Raw genomic sequence first — 21,797 nt, forward strand, 5'->3', positions numbered from 1 at the left:
TGCAGATTGCCATTTACATTGCACCTTATGATAGCCTCCAACCACTTTGCAAACAATGAACTAAACTGAAGTTCCAGCGACAGTTATATAGGCAGCTAATTTGTACACAGCAGGATTCCACGTATGTTTCCCTCCATGGTGTCTTTCAATGAAAGAATGTTGGCCAGAACACTGGGAGTACACCTCATTAAATAAAGGAGTTGTTACAAACTTTGAAACTTTTGAAATGCAGTCACTGTTGTAATATAGGAAGTGTGGGGCTATACAGTGACCTGCATATATAAAATGTGGTGTCTGGCAAAACTTTAAGCAGAAAAATGGAGCACTTTTTAAACACAACAGTTTACACATTTAACACATCATAGTACCATAGAAACCCTACAGTGTAGGAGGGCAGTCGGCCCATCGAATCTGCACTGACCCTCTGAAAGAGCACCCTATCTGGACCCACTCCCCCCATGACCCCACCTAACCGTTGGAGACCAAGGGGCAATTTAGCATGGCCAATCCATCTAACCTGCACATCCTTGCACTGTGGGAGGAAACCCACACAGACACGAGGAGAAAATGCAAACTCCACACAGACAAGCACCCAAGGCAGGAATTGAACCTGGGTCCCTGGCACTGAGGCAGCAGTGCTAAGCACTGTGCCACCGTACCCAGAAGATCCCAAGAAGATTCAATGGTGGAAACCTGAACCATGCGAAAGGAGAAGGAGGATTAAGAGGGGGGTTGAGGGGACAGGTTTCTAAAAAGGCATTTGAAAGTGGAGAAATGTAACAATTGTAAAAACAGATAAAAAATTTTAACCACCCCTGACTCAAAAAGCAAACGTGCAGTCCCTAATCCTTGGATAATCTCCCTACTTTTTAAGGGATCATTCCCGTACCAGCCTCCCCGACCAGGCGCCGGAATGTGGCGACTAGGGGCTTTTCACAGTAACTTCATTTGAAGCCTACTTGTGACAATCAGCGATTTTCATTTCATTGAAGCTGCCGGAGTTAAAAGCAGGGAAATGAGAAATAGGAAATCTGATCAAAAGCAGAAAATACAAGACCTGCATCTCCTCGTCACCGAAAGGGGAGGGGGGCTGACAGTTTTTGATGAAGGATTGTGCCAGAAATGTTAGCCTGTCTCTTTTCCCTTTTAGCCTGTGTGCCCGACATGCTCATGGAACAAGGCACCAAGATGCAGAACCTAGACCAATAATTCCTGGCCAATATTTATCCCCCAATTATGACTTGATAATTATTTGTTGTGGGAAATCACTGTGCTCAAATTGGCAGCCACATTCCCTATATTGTCACAGTGACGACCCTCAATATGAACAAATGTGGAGAACTTGGATCTGGCCAGGGGTCATGGGTGGCACCTCAGTCCAGTACTTGCCATCTTTCTTCAGACTAACACTCTGATGACTTCACTCGTACACATGGTTGAATAGTAACTCCATAGCTCTCCTTGTGATGTATCTACACTTGCTCATCATTCTCATCAGGCTACCAAGGAAGCTGCCAGAACCAGCGATAGCTCAGCCCAACAACTCCAACTCTCTGCAGCTGTTGGCTTTCTACAACAACCTGCATTCACCGAGCACCTTTAATGCAGGAACAACAATCCAAGGTTTTTCACAGGGTTGTTGGCAAGAAAATGTTGACACCAAGATACAGAATGAGACATTGGGACAGGTGATCAAACGGCTGTTCAAACGTGCTTTTAAGAAGCATCTTAAAAGGGGGAAGAGAGATGTTGTGAGATTTAAGGAGAAAATTCCAGAGTTTAGCAACCAGGTGGCTGAAGGTGCAGCTGCCAACAGCAGTGTGATTAAAATGGAGGAGGCACAAGAGGCCAGACCGGCGGAGCGTGACACTCGTCATAAATGTTGCAAAAAGCAAAATGCTGCAGACACTGAAAATAGAAACAGACAATTCAGCAGGTTAGGCAGCATCTGTAGAGAGGGAAACAGAATTAACACTTCAGGCCATCGACCTTCTTTCTCCACAGATGCCTTCAGGAGAGAAGGATTATGAGTGGGAATGGGAGAGTAAAAACAACAAAAGGATAATGGGGGAGTCAAACACAAAGGTTCAGTCATATGGCACTGACAGGCTTTCGAGATTAGTAAAGACTGGGCTGGTTGTAAAAAGCATTAACCTCCAACCCCTTGAACACAAGGGAGCCGACCCCTTAACAATGCAATCCCTTTATCTCCTCTCAACTTTTGACAATAACGACCCATGATGTCCAAGTAATTAATTGCCCAGCAGTCCTTAGACAGGCATTGGCAATGCTGTGGAACCCACTTCCTAACTCCTGAAAGAGTCAATGGAAACCGGCGCTACCATTGGCGAAAATGTCATTTTAGTCAGCAAATAGTCACAGGAGCAACATGCGAGGAGACATTAAATACTGAACTTTATTATCTCCTGAAACGATACACAAGATCGGATCCGACTAAACAGTGCCACCTGTGCCGAATGTTAAGTACACAGGTCCCCTCACCCACCCCCCCACCTAGATCATCTTTTCCTCTCAACTCCTTAATCCTAGGAAACAAGACAAAATGCAGAGAGCTTGAATTTAATGGTTTCCTGTCATTTGCCGAAGATTGGAGACATTTGATGAAACAAAGCAAACACTGAGCTGCTAGAGTTAGCTTGACAGTCACATTTGTAACACAGTACATGATGCCTTTCCACCCTACAATAAACTGCACAGACGATTCAGCTGAATTTGAAACAGTGGACTATAGGGTCGGTTCATGTCAAACTACTTTCCCCTAATTCACCAGATTAAATAGTGGTGCCAGATTCAATCAGGGTGCTGGCCGACTTGGCTCAAATGGTATACACCACTGTCTCATCCATTTTAATTCTAGCTACTCTTACCAAGTGTGTCAGCTTGTCTAAAAACATCTAACCCCTATGATTCTTTAAGCAGTCGCTATCTGAAGGCTGCAATTCATTCAGAGTGGACCGCAGATAAAACAAAGGGCCCTCAGTCCTTACTTATGGTGGTCTCGAGTTAAAAGTGAATGGCAGTGCTCCTGAACTGCATGACAGAGAAAGGGTATTGTCCTGGGATTCCTGCACAGTTATCGGAGCTGCAGTCCTTGTACTACAACAGACAAGGCAAGAAATTGCATTTATATAGCACCTTTCATCGCTCGTGATGATCCCAAGAGCTTTACAACTAATCAAGTACGTATGGTTACCATTGCAATGCAGGGGAGTGCGGCAATTTGTGCACAGCTAGCTCTCACAAACAGCAGTGTGATAATGAGCAGATAATCTGCTGCAGTGATGCTTGCGGAATAAATATTGGGTCTGGAGACCAGGAAGAATTTCACCAGCCTCCTTCACCAGTTTTTCCTCCTTGAACGATGTTAGGGAATCAGTTGGGTTCTTTTTACGACAATCTGACAGCTTAGTGTTCTCTCTTACTGATGCCAGTCCCTCTGTGGATCACTATCTTGCTTGGTGGAGAAGCTTGTGCACTTCAACAATCCCTTGAGCAATGCTGTTGGGAGCTCTCTATCACCCCCCCATAGTCAATGGGGTTTTCCCCAGACTGCCGGTAAAACGGCATCCTGCCAGTGGAGAATCCAGCCCCAGATGTCTATATCATTCAATCCATGCAGGGGATTTATGCTTGCTGACAGATCATATATGTCCTCTTGTGCTCGGCTTAGTCTGATCCAGTTCAAAGTGGTGGCACAGGGTCCATCTGACCAAGGCGAGGATGAGCGGATATTTCTCTGGGGTCGAAGACATGTGTAAGGGTCGTTTTCGGGGCCCAGCTAACCACTCATATGTTCTGATCTTGTCCCAAGTTAGTAAGCTTTTGGGTCTCTTTCTTCAACACCATGTCAAAGATACTTAATGTCGATCTGGAGCCATGTCCGCTGATGGCTATTTTCGGGGTATCAGACTCGCTGGAGCTGCAGACAGGGGTGAAGGTGGATGACCTCGCCTTTGTCTTGTTAATAGCCCAGAGGTGAGTTCATATTAGGTGAAAGTCTCCTACTCCGCCCAGTGCCTCGGCTAAGTTGGGTGACCTCATGTCATTCTTACATTTGGAATATGTCGAGCACTTCCCATACCTGGGTAGCCTCCTCTCGCAGGGCCACCATCAACAAGGAAACCCAAGAGAGATCAGCTGCGCTAGCTCAGCCTTCTTCGATCCATGCCAGCAAGTGTTTGACAACAATGACCACCAAATGTCAACAATGGTCTGAGTGTACAGAGCACTCCTGTACTGCAGTGAGGCCTGGACTGTGTATCAGCGACACAGGAGAGTACAAAAAAAAATTCCATCGGCAATGCCTTCACCATATCATCCAGATCAATGGGAGAACCACTGAACGAACGCTAGTGTCCTTCTTGAAGGCAGCTCCACAAGATTTAGACAAAACTCCTGAAAAATCTACTTCTGCGGACTGAACATTGTCCGAATGACTGTAAAACAACTCCCCCACCAAGTTCTGTTTTTTCAGCTCACAAACAGCCAGGGTTCCGGGGAGGATGAAGAAAATATTTCAAAGACATTCTGAATATTTCCCTGAAGCGAGGCAGCATCGATATATCTATTTTTTCTATAAATTTAAAGTACCCAATTCTTTTCTTTTCCAATTAAGGGGCAATTTAGCATGGTCAATTCACCTACCCTGTACCTTTGGGCTGTGGGGTGAGACGCAGACACGGAGAGAATGTGCAAACTCCACACGGACAGTGACCTGGGGCCGGGATCGAACCTGGGTCCTTGGTGCCATGAGGCAGCAGTGGTAATCACTGAGCCAGGGTGCTGCCCTGGCAGCATTGATATAAAAGACCGAGAGCAGTTTGCTACCATCATTCAGAATGCTGTCAATTAATTCTTAACGATGAGACAGAAAAGGAAAGAAAAGGCAACAAATCCTGCACTCTGGATCCCACTGCAATCTGCCCCATGTCCCAAAGGTGTATGGGCCGAGAATTGGCCTATTCAGTCACATGAAGGCCCGTGCCCCCATGCTGAGGGGGTATGTTCCTTGAATCGAAGGACAGCTGACAATGTTTAGTACCACTTGTTTTCTTTCCAGCTATAGAAAGAAATGCATTGAATTCTCAAATTGCCATGGGTGCGATTGGAATTCACTTCTACTGGAGTGCTCACCTAGTTTCAGAGCCCCAATGTCACGGTTCTGCAAACACATCAAAAGACAAGATAGAAATCTTTTGTGCAATGCCCCTGCACAGCATAAATATCTCCCCCCCCCCCCCCCCCCAAAAAAAACTCGCCAATTCGGGTCTTTTGTTAAGTTTTTAAAATACGTTTGAAGTCTGGCAGTCTGTTCTAACTCGGGTCACTCATAGGTGCTCAGCTTATTCAAATTAGCATCTCGTCACATTATAAATAACACTGACAACTCTTCAAAAGTGTTTTAATTGGTTGTAAATGCTCTGGGGCATTGCTCGAAGGGCAATAAAAATGCAAATCTTTCTTTTCCTCCTTCGCCAATTCTGTCACCAGCTCACACGATTTGAAGAAAATGTCCCAATGTCAGTAAAAAGATACATGGGGAAGGACGACATTGTCAACCGGGAATTCCTTTGAACCACTCAATTTATTTTTGGAAACTCTACAAGAGAATATGGAAGTATGGAATGATTTCAGGCACCTCGCATCAATACCAAATACTCCCAGTTCAGGTACAGCACGGGGTTGAAGTACTGGCAAATTAAATTCGATTTGATTTACTGTCACATGTACCGAAGTACTGTGAGAAGTATTTTTCTGCAGCCGAGGGATTAAAACCATCAAACCTTTAAAGGCATTTGAAGGCTGAGCATGGCGCGTTGGAGGACAAACCTACTGATTTTTTCAAAGGGTGCAATGAGAATTTAAAACATCAGCTGAAGCCCTTGGCAGGAATGTAACATTAAATGACAAAGCAAGTGAGATTGTGAGGACCAAGCAGAATCACATGTAACATTAAGGATAAGCAAAAATGGTGGGTCGCAAAGGTCAGCCAGTTGGTAAAAATGGGTCACGTGCAAAAAAGCTGGATAAACATTGTTCTACACTGACCCATCAAGCAATCCTAGGACAGGTACAGCACGAGGTTAGATACAGAGTAAAGTTCCCTCTACACTGTCCCCATCAAACACTCCTAGGATAGGTACAGCACGGGGTTTGATACAGAGTAAAGCTCACTCTGCACTGTTCCCATCAAACACTCCCAGGACAGGTACAGCACAGGGTTAGATACAGAGTAAAGCTCCCTCTACACTGTCCCCATCAAACACTCCCAGGGCAGGTACAGCACAGGGTTAGATCCAGGGTAAAACTTTTAAAAATATGTTTATTTAATTAGATTTTTCAATTTTCTACAAATAAAAATAACACAACAAAGGAAGCAATGAACAATGTAAAACAGGTATGGAACAGAACAAGAATTATTGTGAATACAGGAAAAAGAAAATAACTTAAAACTCTACCCAAGGAAGCACAGTGGAGCAGTGGTCAGCATTGCTGTCTCACGGCGCCAAGGTCTCAGGATCGATCCCGGCTCTGGGTCACTGCCCGTGTGGAGTTTGCACATTCTCCCTGTGTTTGCGTGGGTTTCGCCCCCACAACCCAAAGATGTGCAGGGTAGATGGATTGGCCACGCTAAATTGCCCCTTAATTGGAAAAAATGAATTGGGTACTCTAAATTTAAAAAAAACTCTACCCCCAAAATCCCTCACAAAGCTCCCTCTACACTGTCCCAAACACTCCCAGCTCAGGTACAGCACAGGGTTAGATACAAAGTAAAACTACGCTTTCAGATCAAGCACTCACAGCTCAAACACAGCAGCAGCTAGATGCAAGTGATGTTCCTTTCAAATCGTCCATTAAACACTTTTGTCAGGCACTGAGGTGTTATATGTTTTTTAAAGCGCTCTGTGTCTGCAGCAACAGCATGGCTCAGCTCCAGCAACCCCAGCCACCTAGTGAATTTAGAAGGAGATCTGGTGGTAAAGATTCCACTCAAAACAGAGTGCAACGTGAAAATATTTTTCATCTTAGTGCCAAGTAACAAGACAGAACCCTCTATCATGAAAATAATTTTGCAAATGTCATGTGAGAGCAACTTTAAGAAATGGGTGTTTATCAGTGATGTCTGTGTGGGCGGGCTGGGCTGTCTGTCAGCTTTTTGCTTTCATTTTAGGCTGTTTGCAGCAGGGTGTGTTTTAGTTCTGTTTTTAGTGTTGGAGCTGAAGCCGGACAGAGCAGGTGTACTGCTGTTCTCTCTGCCATGAAAAGACTATCTCTTGATCATTTGGTGAATTCAGAATTATAAATGTTCTCAGTAGTGAATGTAAACCTGATGTGCTTCTGTTAAAAGGTGTTTCTTTTGTCTTCTGGATGTTGTTTGGGAAGTTATTAAGGATTACTTCGTGTTGTATTCTTTGGGGTTGTATCTGAATTGATGGTTGCCAAGATGTTCACTGTAGGAGGGAGGGTTTCTGTTATCTGGACCACTGGAAGCTCCTCCGGGGCAGGTGTGACCTATATAAGGACGGGTTGCTTCTAAACTGGAGAGGCATAAATATCCTGGCCGCGAGGTTTGCTAGAGGGTTTAAACTAGTACGGCAGGGGGGTGGGCACGGAAGCAATAGGTCAGAAGGTGAGAGTATTGAGGGAGAACTAGGGAATAGGGACAGTATGGCTCTGAGGCAGAGCAGACAGGGCAGCATGGCTCTGAGGCAGAGCAGACAGGGTGAAGTTGCTGAACACAGTGGGTCTGGTGGCCTGAAGTGCATATGTTTTAATGCAAGAAGTATTACTGGTAAGGCAGATGAACTTAGAACTTGGATTAGTACTTGGAACTATGATGTTGTTGCCATTACAGAGACCTGATTGAGGGAAGGGCAGGATTGGCAGCTAAACCTTCCAGGATTTAGATGTTTCAGGCAGGATAGAGGGGGATGTAAAAGGGGTGGCTGAGTTGTGCTACTGGTTCGGGAGGATATCACAGCTGTACTACGAGAGGACACCTCAGAGGGCAGTGAGGCTATATGGGTAGAGATCAGGAATAAGAAGGGTGCAGTCACAATATTGGGGGTTTACTACAGGCCTCCCAATAGCCAGCGGAGATAGAGGAGCAGACAGGTAGACAGATTTTGGAAAAGAGTAAAAACAACAGGGTTGTGGTGATGGGAGACTTCAACTTCCCCAATATTGACTGGGACTCACTTAGTGCCAGGGGCTTAAAACAATATGTAGACAGTCCAACTAGGGAAGGGGCGGTACTGGACCTGGTATTGGGGAATGAGCCCGGCCAGGTGGTAGAAGTTTCAGTAGGGGAGCATTTCGAGAACAGTGACCACAATTCAGTAAGTTTCAAAGTGCTGGTGGGCAAGGATAAGAGTGGTCCTGAGGGTGAATGTGCTAAATTGGGGGAAGGCCAATTATAACAATATTAGGCGGGAACTGAAGAACCTAGATTGGGGGCGGATGTTTGAGGGTAAATCAACATCAAGTGTCAGTTGAAAGGAATTCAGGACTGGCATGTTCCTGTGAGGAAGAAGGATAAATACGGCAATTTTTGGGAACCTTGGATAACGAGAGATATTGTAGGCCTCATCAAAAATAAAAAGGAGTAATTTGTCAGGGCTAAAAGGCTGGGAACAGACGAAGCATGTGTGGAATATAAGTAAAGTAGGAAGGAACTTAAGTAAAGAGTCAGGAGAGCTAGAAGGGGACACGAAAAGTCATTGGCAAATAGGGGTAAGGAAAATCCCAAGGCTTTTTACACGTACATAAAAAGCAAGAGGGCAGCCAGGGAAAGGGTTGGCCCACTGAAGGATAGGCAAGGGAATCTATGTGTGGAGCCAGAGGAAATGGGCGAGGTACTAAATGAATACTTTGCATCAGTATTCACCAAAGAGAAGGAGTTGGTAGATGTTGAGTCTGGAGAAGGGTGTGTAGCTAGGTCACACTGGGTCACATTGAGATCCAAAAAGAGGTGTTGGGCGTCTTGAAAAATATTAAGGTAGATAAGTCCCCAGGGCCTGATGGGATCTGCCCCAGAATACTGAAGGAGGCTGGAGAGGAAATTGCTGAGGCCTTGACAGAAATCTTTGAATCCTCACTGTCTTCAGGTGATGTCCCGGAGGACTGGAGAATAGCCAACGTTGTTCCTCTGTTTAAGAAGGGTAGCAAGGATAATCCAGGGAACTACAGGCCGGTGAGCTTTACTTCAGTGGTAGGGAAATTACTGGAGAGAATTCTTCGAGACAGGATCTACTCCCATTTGGAAGCAAATGGACGTATTAGTGAGAGGCAGCATGGTTTTGTGAAGGGGAGGTCGTGTCTCACTAACTTGATAGAGTTTTTCGAGGAGGTCACAAAGATGATTGATGCAGGTAGGGCAGTGGATGTTGTCTATATGGACTTCAGTAAGGCCTTTGACAAGGTCCCTCATGGTAGACTAGTACAAAAGGTGAAGTCACACGGGATCAGGGGTGAGCTGGCAAGGTGGATACAGAACTGGCTAGGTCATAGAAGGCAGAGAGTAGCAATGGAAGGATGCTTTTCTAATTGGAGGGCTGTGACCAGTGGTGTTCCACAGGGATCAGTGCTGGGACCTTTGCTGTTTGTAGTATATATAAATGATTTGAAGGAAAATGTAACTGGTCTGATTAGTAAGTTTGCAGACGACACAAAGGTTGGTGGAATTGCGGATAGCGATGAGGACTGTCAGAGGATACAGCAGGATTTAGATTGTTTGGAGACTTGGGCGGAGAGATGGCAGATGGAGTTTAATCCGGACAAATGTGAGGTAATGCATTTTGGAAGGTCTAATGCAGGTAGGGAATATACAGTGAATGGTAGAACCCTCAAGAGTATTGAAAGTCAGAGAGATCTAGGTGTACAGGTCCACAGATCACTGAAAGGGGCAACACAGGTGGAGAAGGTAGTCAAGAAGACATATGGCATGCTTGCCTTCATTGGCAGGGGCATTGAGTATAAGAATTGGCAAGTCATGTTGCAGCTGTATAGAACCTTAATTAGGCCACACTTGGAGTATAGTGTTCAATTCTGGTCGCCACACTACCAGAAGGATGTGGAGGCTTTAGAGAGGGTGCAGAAGAGATTTACCAGAATGTTGCCTGGTATGGAGGGCATTAGCTATGGAGGAGCGGTTGAATAAACTCGGTTTGTTCTCACTGGAACAACGGAGGTTGAAGGGCGACCTGATAGAGGTCTACAAAATTATGAGGAACATAGACAGAGTGGATAGTCAGAGGTTTTTCCCCCAGGGTAGAGGGGTCAATTACTAGGGGGCATAGGTTTAAGGTGCGAGGGGCAAGGTTTAGAGTAGATGTACTAGGCAAGTTTTTTTTTTTTTTTTTTTTATTACGCAGAGGGTAGTGGGTGCCTGGAACTCACTACCGGAGGTGGTGGTGGAAGCAGGGACGATAGTGACATTTAAGGGGCATCTTGACAAATACATGAATAGGATGGGAACAGAGGGATACGGACCCAGGAAGTGTTGAAGATTGTAGTTTAGTCGGGCAGCATGGTCGGCACGGGCTTGGAGGGCCGAAGGGCCTGTTCCTGTGCTGTACTTTTCTTTGTTCTTTGGTGTTCTTTGTACGTTTTAAAAAGGTTAACTGGAGTTCAGAGAATAAACATTGTTTTGCTTTAAAAAAATACTTTTCCATTTCTGCTGTACCACACCTGTAGAGTGGGCCGTGTGCTCCCCATACCACAATCTAGTAAAAGTTGTAGGTCAGGTGAACTCCATGATACACCTTGGGGTTCTCTAAACCCTGGCCCATAACACAAAACTCTCAACAAGACAAGACTGGGAGCTGTAAAAATAAAAGGAACAGAATGTGCAATGTGAAAAGGTTATTAAAACTTTATTTTGTAGAACAGGTGCACTGTTGCCCTTTCACTCCTGGGACCTCGGCAAAAATCCAAATCAATGAGAATCAGTTGTCATTCACACACTCAAATGAAGTTCCAAAGCCATAAGAATACAGCACAAAACATATTTAGGGAGGAGGGTGGTAAAGGGGATTTATTTACTGAATGTTCTATTACTTTCTTTGTCTCCTCTGAAGTGCAGGATTCACAATAAAGGTGGCAAAAAGGCTAGTATCTGGCACAAATGGGCATGGGGCTGGATTTTATCAGCGATGGTGGAGTTTGGACGTTCCTGGGCAGGGTGTAGGGGAAATGGCTCTGTATTTTAGACAAATTGTGGTGTAAATGCAGATATTTGGCACCAAAGGCGACCATCTAGCACTATATCACGTAGCGCTACTGTAGTTGTTAGCATCAGGAGAATGGCTGTGCTGTTTGAAAGTCATGTGGTGCATGTCCGAGAGATTTGGCAGCATTGAGGGGGTGTCCCTGCATTTTGTTGTAATTGGAACCTCTCGTTTCGAATTGGAAACTAGAAAGTTGTGTTCAGTTCGTTGAGGAATTCCCAGGATCTGGCAAGGTTGCGAAAACAAATCTAGCCCCCAACCAAAACAATGCTGGCAGGAAACAAAGCTAACAGAAGAAAGATCTAGCAGAGGCTGACTGCGACAAGTTTGCAAGGGTTTGTGAAACAAGAGGACGGAGGCTGCCTTGCTTTTTCAGTTCAGTTCTCATTCTGTGACATGGCCAGAACACCCTTCCAGTGCTGCCGGAACTTTGGACTCCCACCTTTAATGCTACCATGCTCTAGGGTTCAATATCATTGTGAGGCCCGAGGATCCAACAGTGAGCCAAACCTAGCATTCGAGATCCCACTAAAGAATTCTGGATGGATTACAAAGTATCTATTGTGAAGCCCATGGCAACTTGTGTCTCAAGAGAATAGAGACTTGTAATTGGCATCTTAGCAACTTCACTTGGGATGAAATATAAAGAGTCGGAGAACAGGCAGAGAAACATTAAAGAGAAAAAAAAGACAATTTAATTTCTCAATTCTGCAGCCAATGTCATAGAAGGTCACTAGTGCCTAATTAATAATAAAAACAATAATCTAAAGTGTCACAAGTAGGCTTACATTAACACTGCAATGAAGTTACTGTGAAACCCCCCTAGTCACCACACTGCAATGCCTGTTCGAGTACACTGAGGGAGAATTCAGAATGTCCAATTCACCGAACAAGCATGTCTTTGGGACTTGTGGGTGGAAACTGGAGCGCCCGGAGGAAACCCACGCAGACATGGGGAGAACATGCAGACTCCGCACAGACAGTGACCCAAGCCGGGAATCGATTCCGTGTCCCCATAATATCATTGCACAGTTTTGACCCAAATTCTCACACAGCATACCTGCTTAACCCACATAGCAAGATTAAATTCAGTAAAATCTGGGGGAATGAGATTTCCACTTACCATAGTTGTTGGTGGGATAACGTTTCCGCAGTTTCTCAGTCAGCTTGGAAACCTTGCTCCTGATGGGCTCGTTTTTATTAAAAAATCCATTGTCCTGCATGGTCAGTTCATAATCCCCAGCACCCTGCGGACCATCATCATCCTCCTAAACACAGGAGCACAAAACAAAATCAGATCAGAGATTCTCACAAGTTTTTATTCAATTCCAAGACATAATGAATGAACTTGGGAGTAAAAGCCAGAGCCTTGTTCACCATTACTGGGCGGCAGGGTCTCGGGTTCGATTCCTGCTTGGGTCACTGTCTGTGCAGAGTCTGCACATTCTCTGTGTGTGTGCGTGGGTTTTCTCCGGGTGCTCCGGTTTCCTACCAGCCCAAAGATGTGCAGGTTAGGTGGATTGACCATGCTAAATTGCCCTTAGTGTCCCAAAGAGGTGAGGTGGGGTGACTGGGTCATGGGGATAGGGTGGAGATGTGGGCTTAGTAGGGTGCTCTTTCCAAGGTGCAGACTTGATGGGCCAAATGGCCTCCCTCTGCACTATAATTTCTATGAAATCTATGAAACCAAGCTTTTTGTCCATGACTACCACAAGTCCTGAAAGATGTGCTTTTTAGGTGAATTGGATATTTTGAATTCTCCCTCAGTGTACCCGAACACCAGAGTTTGGCGACTAGGGGATTTTTCACAACTTCATTGCAGTGTTAATGTGAGCCGACCTGTGTCACAAATAAAGATTATTATTATGCCAGCATTATCATGGAGCCACATGTAACTAAACACATGTCCCCATTAATTTGTACTTACTCAAGTCATTGTAACAAAGATCGTTGGTTCTGATTTAGGAATCGTCAATGATGGCAACAGTCAATACAAAATGTTTGTGAATGAAGGGTTGAATTTGTTAAGGTTCAAGATGAAGACTACTCAGACTCACAAACAAATGGGTTGTGGCTTGTTTAGCCAACCTGCACTAAGCAAGAGTGTCTGACATGAATGAGGTCAATGCGTTAACAGAACTTGCTTTGTGTTAAGCTGCAACAGGAAGACAACCGATCTTGGGTAGACACACACATCCAGTCCAGGATTCCAACCCAACCCAAGGCGTGCTGAAGCCTCTAGACAGGAAAACATACCCTCTTTTTAACAGAAGCACCAGACCAAGTATACAGTAAGACAAAACAAGTTGTGTTATCAGGTTCCTGAACTATTAACTGGAAGATTACTTTGGACTGTATTCCTACCCGAGGAGTGGTATAAAGATGCATCTTGCTGATCAACGGAACATTTCCATTTACAACACTTGTTGTTCAGTAATGCTGTTTCACATGCAATTACGATGGAGTGCATTAGTTGCAGTGATGCAGATAAATGTGGCTGTTACTTGGCTTGAAGCAAGATCACATAAACAGCAGGGCTGAATGAGCAGTTCATCGATCTATTGAGACTTTGCCTCGGGGGGGGGGGGGGGGGGGGGGGGGAGAGAATACTGTCCAGGTCACAGAGAACTCAGCTGCAAACTGCAACATGGAATTTTTTATGTCCACTATTATAGGTAGACAGCACCTTTGACAGTGCGGCACACCCTCAGTATAGCACTGGAGTGTCAGCCTAGGCAATGTGCCCTAGTCTTGAAGTGGAATAAAATAAATAATCTTTTTATTATCACAAGTAGGCTTACATTAACACTGCAATGAAATACTGTGAAAAGCCCCTCGTCGCCACATTCCGGCACCTGTTGGGGTACACAGAGGTAGAATTCTGAATTCTCAGCCGGTACAGGAATTGAACCTGCGCTGCTGGTTCTGCACCACAAACCAGCTGTCTTCAACCCACATAGGAGTTTTTCCATTGTTGTTGAAAGGTAATTTAATGGGAGTCTGTTGTATATTTGGCTGCAGAGTAGCTGAACATGGAGTTACCAAATTATCTCCAGTAGCAAATCAATACTTAGGGATAATCAATAAATGCTGCCTTCCCTGCAATGTCCACAACCTAAAACATAGTTTTGACTTCTGGAGGCCCTGGGCCAGGGATTTTTCAGCAGGAGTTTATCTTTGTGCAGATAAAGCAGCGTCAGAACTGCCACATTAAACTCCACGACTCACAGATGAAGCATTCAGAGGATCAGATATGGTGGACAAACAGCACTTGTTCACAATCAACATAATGAAAGATAGGTGATTGGATTTGGTTTCTCCCAGCTGGAATGTCAGTCATGCTGGTGCCTTGCTTTCCTCCACATACAGCAAAACTCTGACTGTTATAAATATAGAAACAGAGTCGATCATTCAGTCCCTCGAGTCCATATTGGCATTCAATTAGATCATGGCTGATCTGTATCTCAATTCCATTTAGCCGCTTGGGTTCTGCAACTATTTTGGCTCCCATTCCATATTTTGGCTCCTTATTCTGACCCCAATTTCACAATTAATCCCCCCAGACCCTCAGCTTTAGCTAGTTCCATCCGGTAACATTTGCCTGGCCGACATCCACAACAACCTGTCTTTAGACGCGGCAGGGGGCGAGAGATAGAATCATAGAATCATAGACGTTTACAGCATGGAAACAGGCCCTTCGGCCCAACCAGTCCATGCCGCCCAGTTTTTTACCATTAAAGCTAGTCCCAGTTGCCCGCACTTGGCCCATAACCCTCTATACCCATCTTACCCATGTAACCATCTAAATGCTTTTTGAAAGTCACAATTGTACCCGCTTCTACTACTACCTCTGGCAGCCCATTCCAGACACTCACTACCCTCTGAGTGAAGAAATTGCCCCTCTGGGCCCTTCTGAATCTCTCCCCTCTCACCTTAAACCTATGCCCTCTAGTTTTAGACTCCCCTACCTTTGGGAAAAGATGTTGACTATCTACCTTATCTATGCCCCTCATTATTTTATAGACCTCTATAAGATCACCCCTAAGCCTCCTACGATCCAGGGGAAAAAGTCCCAGTCTATCCAGCCTCTCCTTATAACTCAAACCATCAAGTCCCGGCAACATCCTAGTAAATCTTTTCTGCACTCTTTCTAGTTTAATAATATCCTTTCTATAATAGGGTGACCAGAACTGCACACAGTATTCCAAGTGTGGCCGTACCAATGTCTTGTACAACTTCAACAAGACGTCCCAACTCCTATATTCAATGTTCTGACCAATGAAACCAAGCATGCCGAATGCCTTCTTCACCACCCTGTCCACCTGCGACTCCACCTTCAAGGAGCTATGAACCTGTACTCCTAGATCTCTTTGTTCTATAACTCTCCCCAACGCCATACCATTAACTGAGTAGGTCCTGGCCTGATTCGATCTGCCAAAATGCATCACCTCACATTTATCTAAATTAAACTCCATCTGCCATTCGTCGGCCCACTGGCCTAATTGATCAAGATCCCGTTGCAATCCTAGATAACCTTCTTCACTATCCACTATGCCACCAATCTTGGTGTCATCTGCAAACTTACTAACCATGCCTCCTAAATTCTCATCCAAATCATTAATATAAATCACAAATAACAGTGGACCCAGCACCGATCCCTGAGGCACACCACTGGTCACAGGCCTCCAGTTTGAAAAACAACCCTCTACAACCACCCTCTGCCTTCTGTCGTCCAGCCAATTTTGAATCCAATTGGCAACCTCACCCTGGATCCCGTGAGCTTTAACCTTCTGCAACAACCTACCATGCGGTACCTTGTCAAAGGCTTTGCTAAAGTCCATGTAGACAACGTCTACTGCACTACCCTCATCTACCTTCTTGGTCACTCCCTCAAAAAACTCAATCAAATTTGTGAGACATGATTTTCCACGCACAAAGCCATGCTGACTGCCCCGAATCAGTCCTTGCCTCTCTAAATGCTTGTAGATCCTGTCTCTCAGAATACCTTCTAGCAACTTACCTACTACAGACGTTAGACTCACCGGTCTGTAGTTCCCAGGCTTTTCCCTGCTGCCCTTCTTAAACAAGGGCACAACATTCGCCACTCTCCAATCTTCAGGCACCTCACCTGTGGCTGCCGATGATTCAAATATCTCGGTTAGGGGACCCGCAATTTCCTCCCTAGCCTCCCACAACATCCTGGGATACATTTCATCAGGTCCCGGGGATTTATCTACCTTGATGCGCTTTAAGACTTCCAGCACCTCCTCCTCTGTAATATGCACACTTCTCAAGACATCACTATTTATTTCCCTTAGTTTCCTAACATCCATGCCTTTCTCCACCGTGAATACCGATGAGAAATATTCATTCAGGATCTCACCCAACTCTTGTGGCTCTGCACATAAATGCCCTTGTTGATCCTTAAGAGGCCCTACTCTTTCCCTAGTTACTCTTTTCCCCTTTATGTATCTGTAGAATCTCTTTGGATTCTCCCTTGCATTATTTGCCAAAGCAATTTCATGTCCCCTTTTTGCCCTCCTGATTTCCCTCTTAACTCTATTTCGACAATCTCTATACTCTTCAAGGGATCTACTTGATCCCAGTTGCTTATGTACGTCATATGCCTCCTTCTTCTTTTTGACCAGATGACATGGTCAAGGGCAAAGAAAGGGGCCATCTGGGATGGGCTAGGTACAGAGTGGAATTAAAGGGGCAGGAGTTAAGTGGGGAAGATGACGGACGGTAGAGGGGATTGAAAGCGCAAGCCTCCGGTATGGTTGGTAACATGGAACGTCCGGGGACTGAATGGGCCGGTTAAAAGGTCGCGGGTGTTCGTGCACCTCAGGAGCTTGAAAGCGGGGGTTGTCTTTTTGCAGGAGACACACCTCCGTGTGAAGGACCAGGTTAGGTTAAGGAAGGGGTGGGTCGAGCAGGTTTTTCACTTGGGGTTTGATTTGAAATCGAGGGGTGTGGCGATTTTAATGAGCAAGAAAATGGGATTAGTGAGTGCGAAGGAGGTGAGGGATCTAGGTGGGAGATATGTGATTGTGAGTGGGGTATTGGAAGGGGCACCAGTAGTGTTGGTAAATGTGTATGCCCCAAACTGGGATGATGTGGGTTTTATGAGGGGGTTGCTTGCAGCAATCCCGGATTTGGCCACGTACCAGTTGATCATGGGAGGAGATTTTAACTGTGTCCTGGAGCCGAGGGTGGATAGATCGAGCCCCAGGTCGATGGGTAGGGTACGAATAGCAAGGGAGATGGGGGGGGGTTAATGGAGAGGATGGGTATGGTGGATCCATGGCGCTTTCAGAACCCAGGGGGAAGGGAGTATTCCTTCTTTTCACACGTTTATAAGGTGCATTCGAGGATTGATTACTTTGTAGCGAGTCGGGACATTTTGGTTGGGGTGGAGGGGGCAGAGTATGCGGAGATACTTATCTTGGACCACACACCCCCACTGGCTGGATATTCGGTTCAGTGCGGGGCTAGAGCAGAGGCCGGGGTGGAGGTTTGATTCGGGGTTATTGGCAGATGGAGGTTTTTGGGATAAGGTGTGGTTGGCGATTAAGGATTATGTGGAGTTCAATCAGAATGGGGAGGCGTCGGCATGCATTTTTTGGGAAGCGCTGAAGGCAGTAGTCTGGGGAGAAATTGCCTCATTTACGGTTCCTGCGAATAAGGAAAGGAGGACAGAACATGACCGTCTAGTGAGCGAGATAGAGGAGGTGGACAGGGAATATTCGAGAGTGCCCACCGTGGAGGGATTAGCGAGGAGGAAAAGGTTGCAGGGGCAATTTGACAGGCTGACAATGGGGACGGTGGTAGGGCAGTAGGGCAACTGCATAGGGCAAGAGGGGTGCAATACGAGTATGGGGAGAAGGTGAGCCGCATGCTGGCGCACCACTGGTGAGGCAGGCTGCGTCCAAGGAAATATTGAAGATCCGGACTGGGGCTGGGGATGTGGTGTCAGAGCAAGGGAAGATAAATGAGGCATTTAGAGAGTATTACCAGCGACCTTAGGAGGCAGTCAGTCCCAGGAGGAGAGGAGGGGGACATGGGGTGGTTTCTGGACGAGCTGGAATTTCTCAGGTGGAGGAAGCAAAGAGGCAGGTGTTGGAGGAGCCCCTGGGTCTGAGGGAGGTGCTGGATAGTATCAGGGGTATGAAGTCAGGGAAGGCCCCTGGGCCGGATGGATACCAGTCAGAATTTTATAAGGAATTTGTGGCGGACCTGGCGCCACATCTGTCGGGGGCGTTTAATGAAGCGCTGTAGAAGGGGGAGTTGCAGGAGTCGATGTAGCAGGTAGTAATCACACTAATCCCCAAAAAAGGGAAGGATCCGGTGGAATGTGGGTCGTATAGACCCATATCATTATTGAACATGGATGTGAAAGTATTGGCTAAGTTGTTCGCGGGGAGGTTGGAGGAGGATTGTGTCCCGGGGTGGTTGCAGAAGATCAAACAGGCTTCGTGAAGGGCAGGCAGCTCGTGAGTAATATAAGACGGCTGTTGAATGTGGTGATGAATCAGTCGAGAGCTCTGGTACCGGAGGTGGTGGTGTCCATGGACGCGGAGAAAGAATTTGATCGGGTGGAGTGGCAGTACTTGTTCGAAGTTTTAGGAAGGTTTGGGTTTGGGCCAAGATTTGTGGCATGGGTGCGGTTGCTGTATGTGGCGCCAAGAGAGAGGGTGAGGACGAATGATATGAGCTCACGAGGATTTGACTTACACAAGGGTACAAGGGCAGCTGTCGCTGCTGCTGTTTGCACTGGCCATAGAGCCATTGGCGATGGCTCTCAGGGGGTCGGCAGTGTGGCAGGGGATAATGAGGGGACAGAGGGAGCATCGGGTGTCACTCTGTGGCGATGTTTCGGATCCGTTGGAGAGTATGGGAAGGATTATGGGCCTGTTGGGGAGGTTTGGAGGGTTCTCGGGATACAAGTTGAATGTAGGGAAAAGCGAGGTATTTCCGGTGAATGAGCTGGCACAGCGGGCTAAGTTAGGGGAGATGCCATTTACGGTAGCGAGGGATAGGTTTAGGTACTTGGGGATTCAGGTAGCGAGGGAATGGACGGGGCTCCATAAGTGGAACTTAACAAAGCTGGTGGAGGAGGCCAGGGAGGATCTTAAGAGGTGGGAAACACTGCACTTAACGTTGGCGGGGAGGGTCCGAGTGGTGAAAATGAATATTCTGCCGAGGTTCTTGTTTATCTTTCAGGCTCTCCCAGTCTTTAGACCAAAGGCCTTTTTTCGGAAAGTGGACACAATCATCTCTGACTTAGTATGGGTGGAGAAGGTGCCGAGGGAGGGGAGGACCCTGCTACAGAGGCAGCAGGGGGGGGTTGGCGTTGCCAAACTTGCTTCATTATTATTGGGCGGCGAATGTGGACAAGGTGTGGCAGTGGTGGGAAGGAGAAAGGGTAGAGTGGGTTAGGATGGAGGAGGAATCTTGTAAGGGATCTAGTTTGAGGGCTATGGTGACGGCAGCATTGCCAATGGCACTGAGTAGGTATTCTGGGAGCCCAGTGGTGCAGTCCACGGTGAAGATATGGAATCAGCTGAGGAGGCATTTTAGGGTAGAAGGGGTGTCGGTGCTAATGCTGCTGTGCAAGAATCATGGGTTTGAGCCGGTGGGGATGGATAGTGTACACAGGAGGGAAGTGGGGCTGGTCAAGGCGAGGGATTTGTATTTGGAGGAAGGGTTCGCCAGTCTGGAGAAGCTAAGGGAGAGGGTACAGGTGCCGACAGGTAGCGAGTTCAGGTATCTACAGGTTAGGGACTTTGCACGAAAGGTCTGGAAGGGGTTCCCTAGATTGCCGGGATACACCCTGCTGGAGCGACTGCTGCTTCCGGATGCGGAAGGGGAGGGAAGAATTGGGGGTATAAATAAGTGGCTGGGGGAGCAGGGTGAGCGGGTGGTGAAGATCAAGGAGAAATGGGAAGTGGAGTTGGGAAGAGAGATCAATTGGGGAGTATGGAGTGAGGCACTGCGAAGGGTAAACGGGACCTCCTCTTGTGCAAGGATGAGCCTGATACAGATTAAGGTGGTGCACAGGGTGCATATGACTCGGGCAAGAATGAGTGGGTTCTTTCAGGGGGTAGATGAGTGTGAGAGGTGTGGGCGGGGGCCAGTGAGTCACACGCACATGTTTTGGAATTATGAAAAATTGGGAAGATTCTGGGTGGGAGTGTTCGCGGTCTTAGTCAGGATAGTGGAGGAGGGAGTGGACCCGGACCCTTTGGTGGCGATATTTGGGGTTTCAGATAAGTCAAAGCTCATGGAGAGGAGGAAGGCCGATGTCTTGGCCTTCGCCTCTCTGATTGCACGGCGCCGAATTCTGCTGGAGTGGCAGTCGGCATCGCCACCGGGGGTAGTGGCATGGTTGGGTGGCCTGTATGACTTCCTGTGGTTAGAGAAGATAAAATATGAGTTAAGGGGCTCAGCAGCGGAGTTTGAGAAAAGGTGGGGGTTGTTTGTGACGGTGTTTGAGGAGCTGTTCGTCGCAGGGGGGTGAAAAAGGAGAAAAATCTGTACAAACCGTTTAGTTGATTGTTGGGAAGAATGTTTCCTGGGGTGTTTATTTGCTGTAACCTACTTTGATACAAGTTTGAATAAAATGAGTTTAAAAAAAGAAAAAAAAAACCTGTCTTTATATAGCACGTGTAGTAAACTGTCCCAAAGTGCTCTGCAGGGACGTTATCAAACATAATTTCGCATCATGCCAGTCAAGGGGTGCAGGTGACCAAAGGTTTAGTGTTAAGGGGAGTCTTAAAGGAGGAAAAAAGGATAGACAGGGGAGGTGTAGGGAAATTAAGAGCAGAATTTGGTCTTTCGGCTCATCGAGTCTGTTCCGCCATTCCAACATGGCTGATATGTTCCTCATTCCCATTTTCCTGCCTTATCCCATAACTCCTGATCCCCTTATTAATCAAGAAATCCCCAATCAATTAAGAACATCAGATTTGTGCTCGAGGTGCTGTTACCTACAGGGCTACAGACTGAGACCTGAAAGGTGGAATTACCCAGAGTGGTTATTTCTTAGAACATATGAACTAGGACCAGGAGTCGGCAATTTAGCCTCTCAAGCCTGCTCCACTGTTCAATATGGCCATCACGGCCTCATCTCCACTGTCCTGCCCGTTCTCCGTAACCCTTAAATCCATTACCAATTAGAAATCTGTAACTCCTACTTAAATGTAATCACTGTCCCAGCATCTCCGCACTCTGGGCTAGCGAATTCCATGATTCACGACCCTTTGGGAGAAGTAGTTTTTCCTAATCTCGGTTTTGAATTTTCTACCCCTTATCCTAAAACTATGACCTCTCTTTCTTAGATTGCAACATAAGAGGAAGCATCCGCTCTACGTCTACTTTATCCATACCTTTTATCATCTTATATACCTCAATTTTTTCTCCCCTCATTGTATAGAAAGTATAGGCATAAACTGCAAAATCTCTCTTCATAAGACAAATCTCTCATCTCTGGAATAAACCTAGCGCACCTCCTCTGAACTGTCTCCAATGCCACTACATCTTTCCTCA

At 46.3% G+C, this 21,797-nt stretch overlaps 1 protein-coding gene across 5 annotated transcripts in view; it reads right to left on the bottom strand.

The window, feature by feature from the left end:
• The window catches only part of zfyve27 (zinc finger, FYVE domain containing 27), a 180,948-nt gene that overhangs the window by 68,418 nt on the left and 90,733 nt on the right, over nt 1–21,797 (bottom strand). For all 5 annotated transcript variants that reach the window (XM_072479641.1, XM_072479638.1, XM_072479637.1 and 2 more), the window contains one exon: nt 12,373–12,517. In XM_072479641.1, the coding sequence (XP_072335742.1) occupies nt 12,373–12,517 (145 nt within the window). The remainder of the gene's footprint in view (nt 1–12,372; nt 12,518–21,797) is intronic.

The sequence above is a fragment of the Scyliorhinus torazame genome, chromosome 16 (genome assembly GCF_047496885.1).
Source record: "Scyliorhinus torazame isolate Kashiwa2021f chromosome 16, sScyTor2.1, whole genome shotgun sequence".
NCBI classification, from domain to species: Eukaryota; Metazoa; Chordata; class Chondrichthyes; order Carcharhiniformes; family Scyliorhinidae; genus Scyliorhinus; species Scyliorhinus torazame.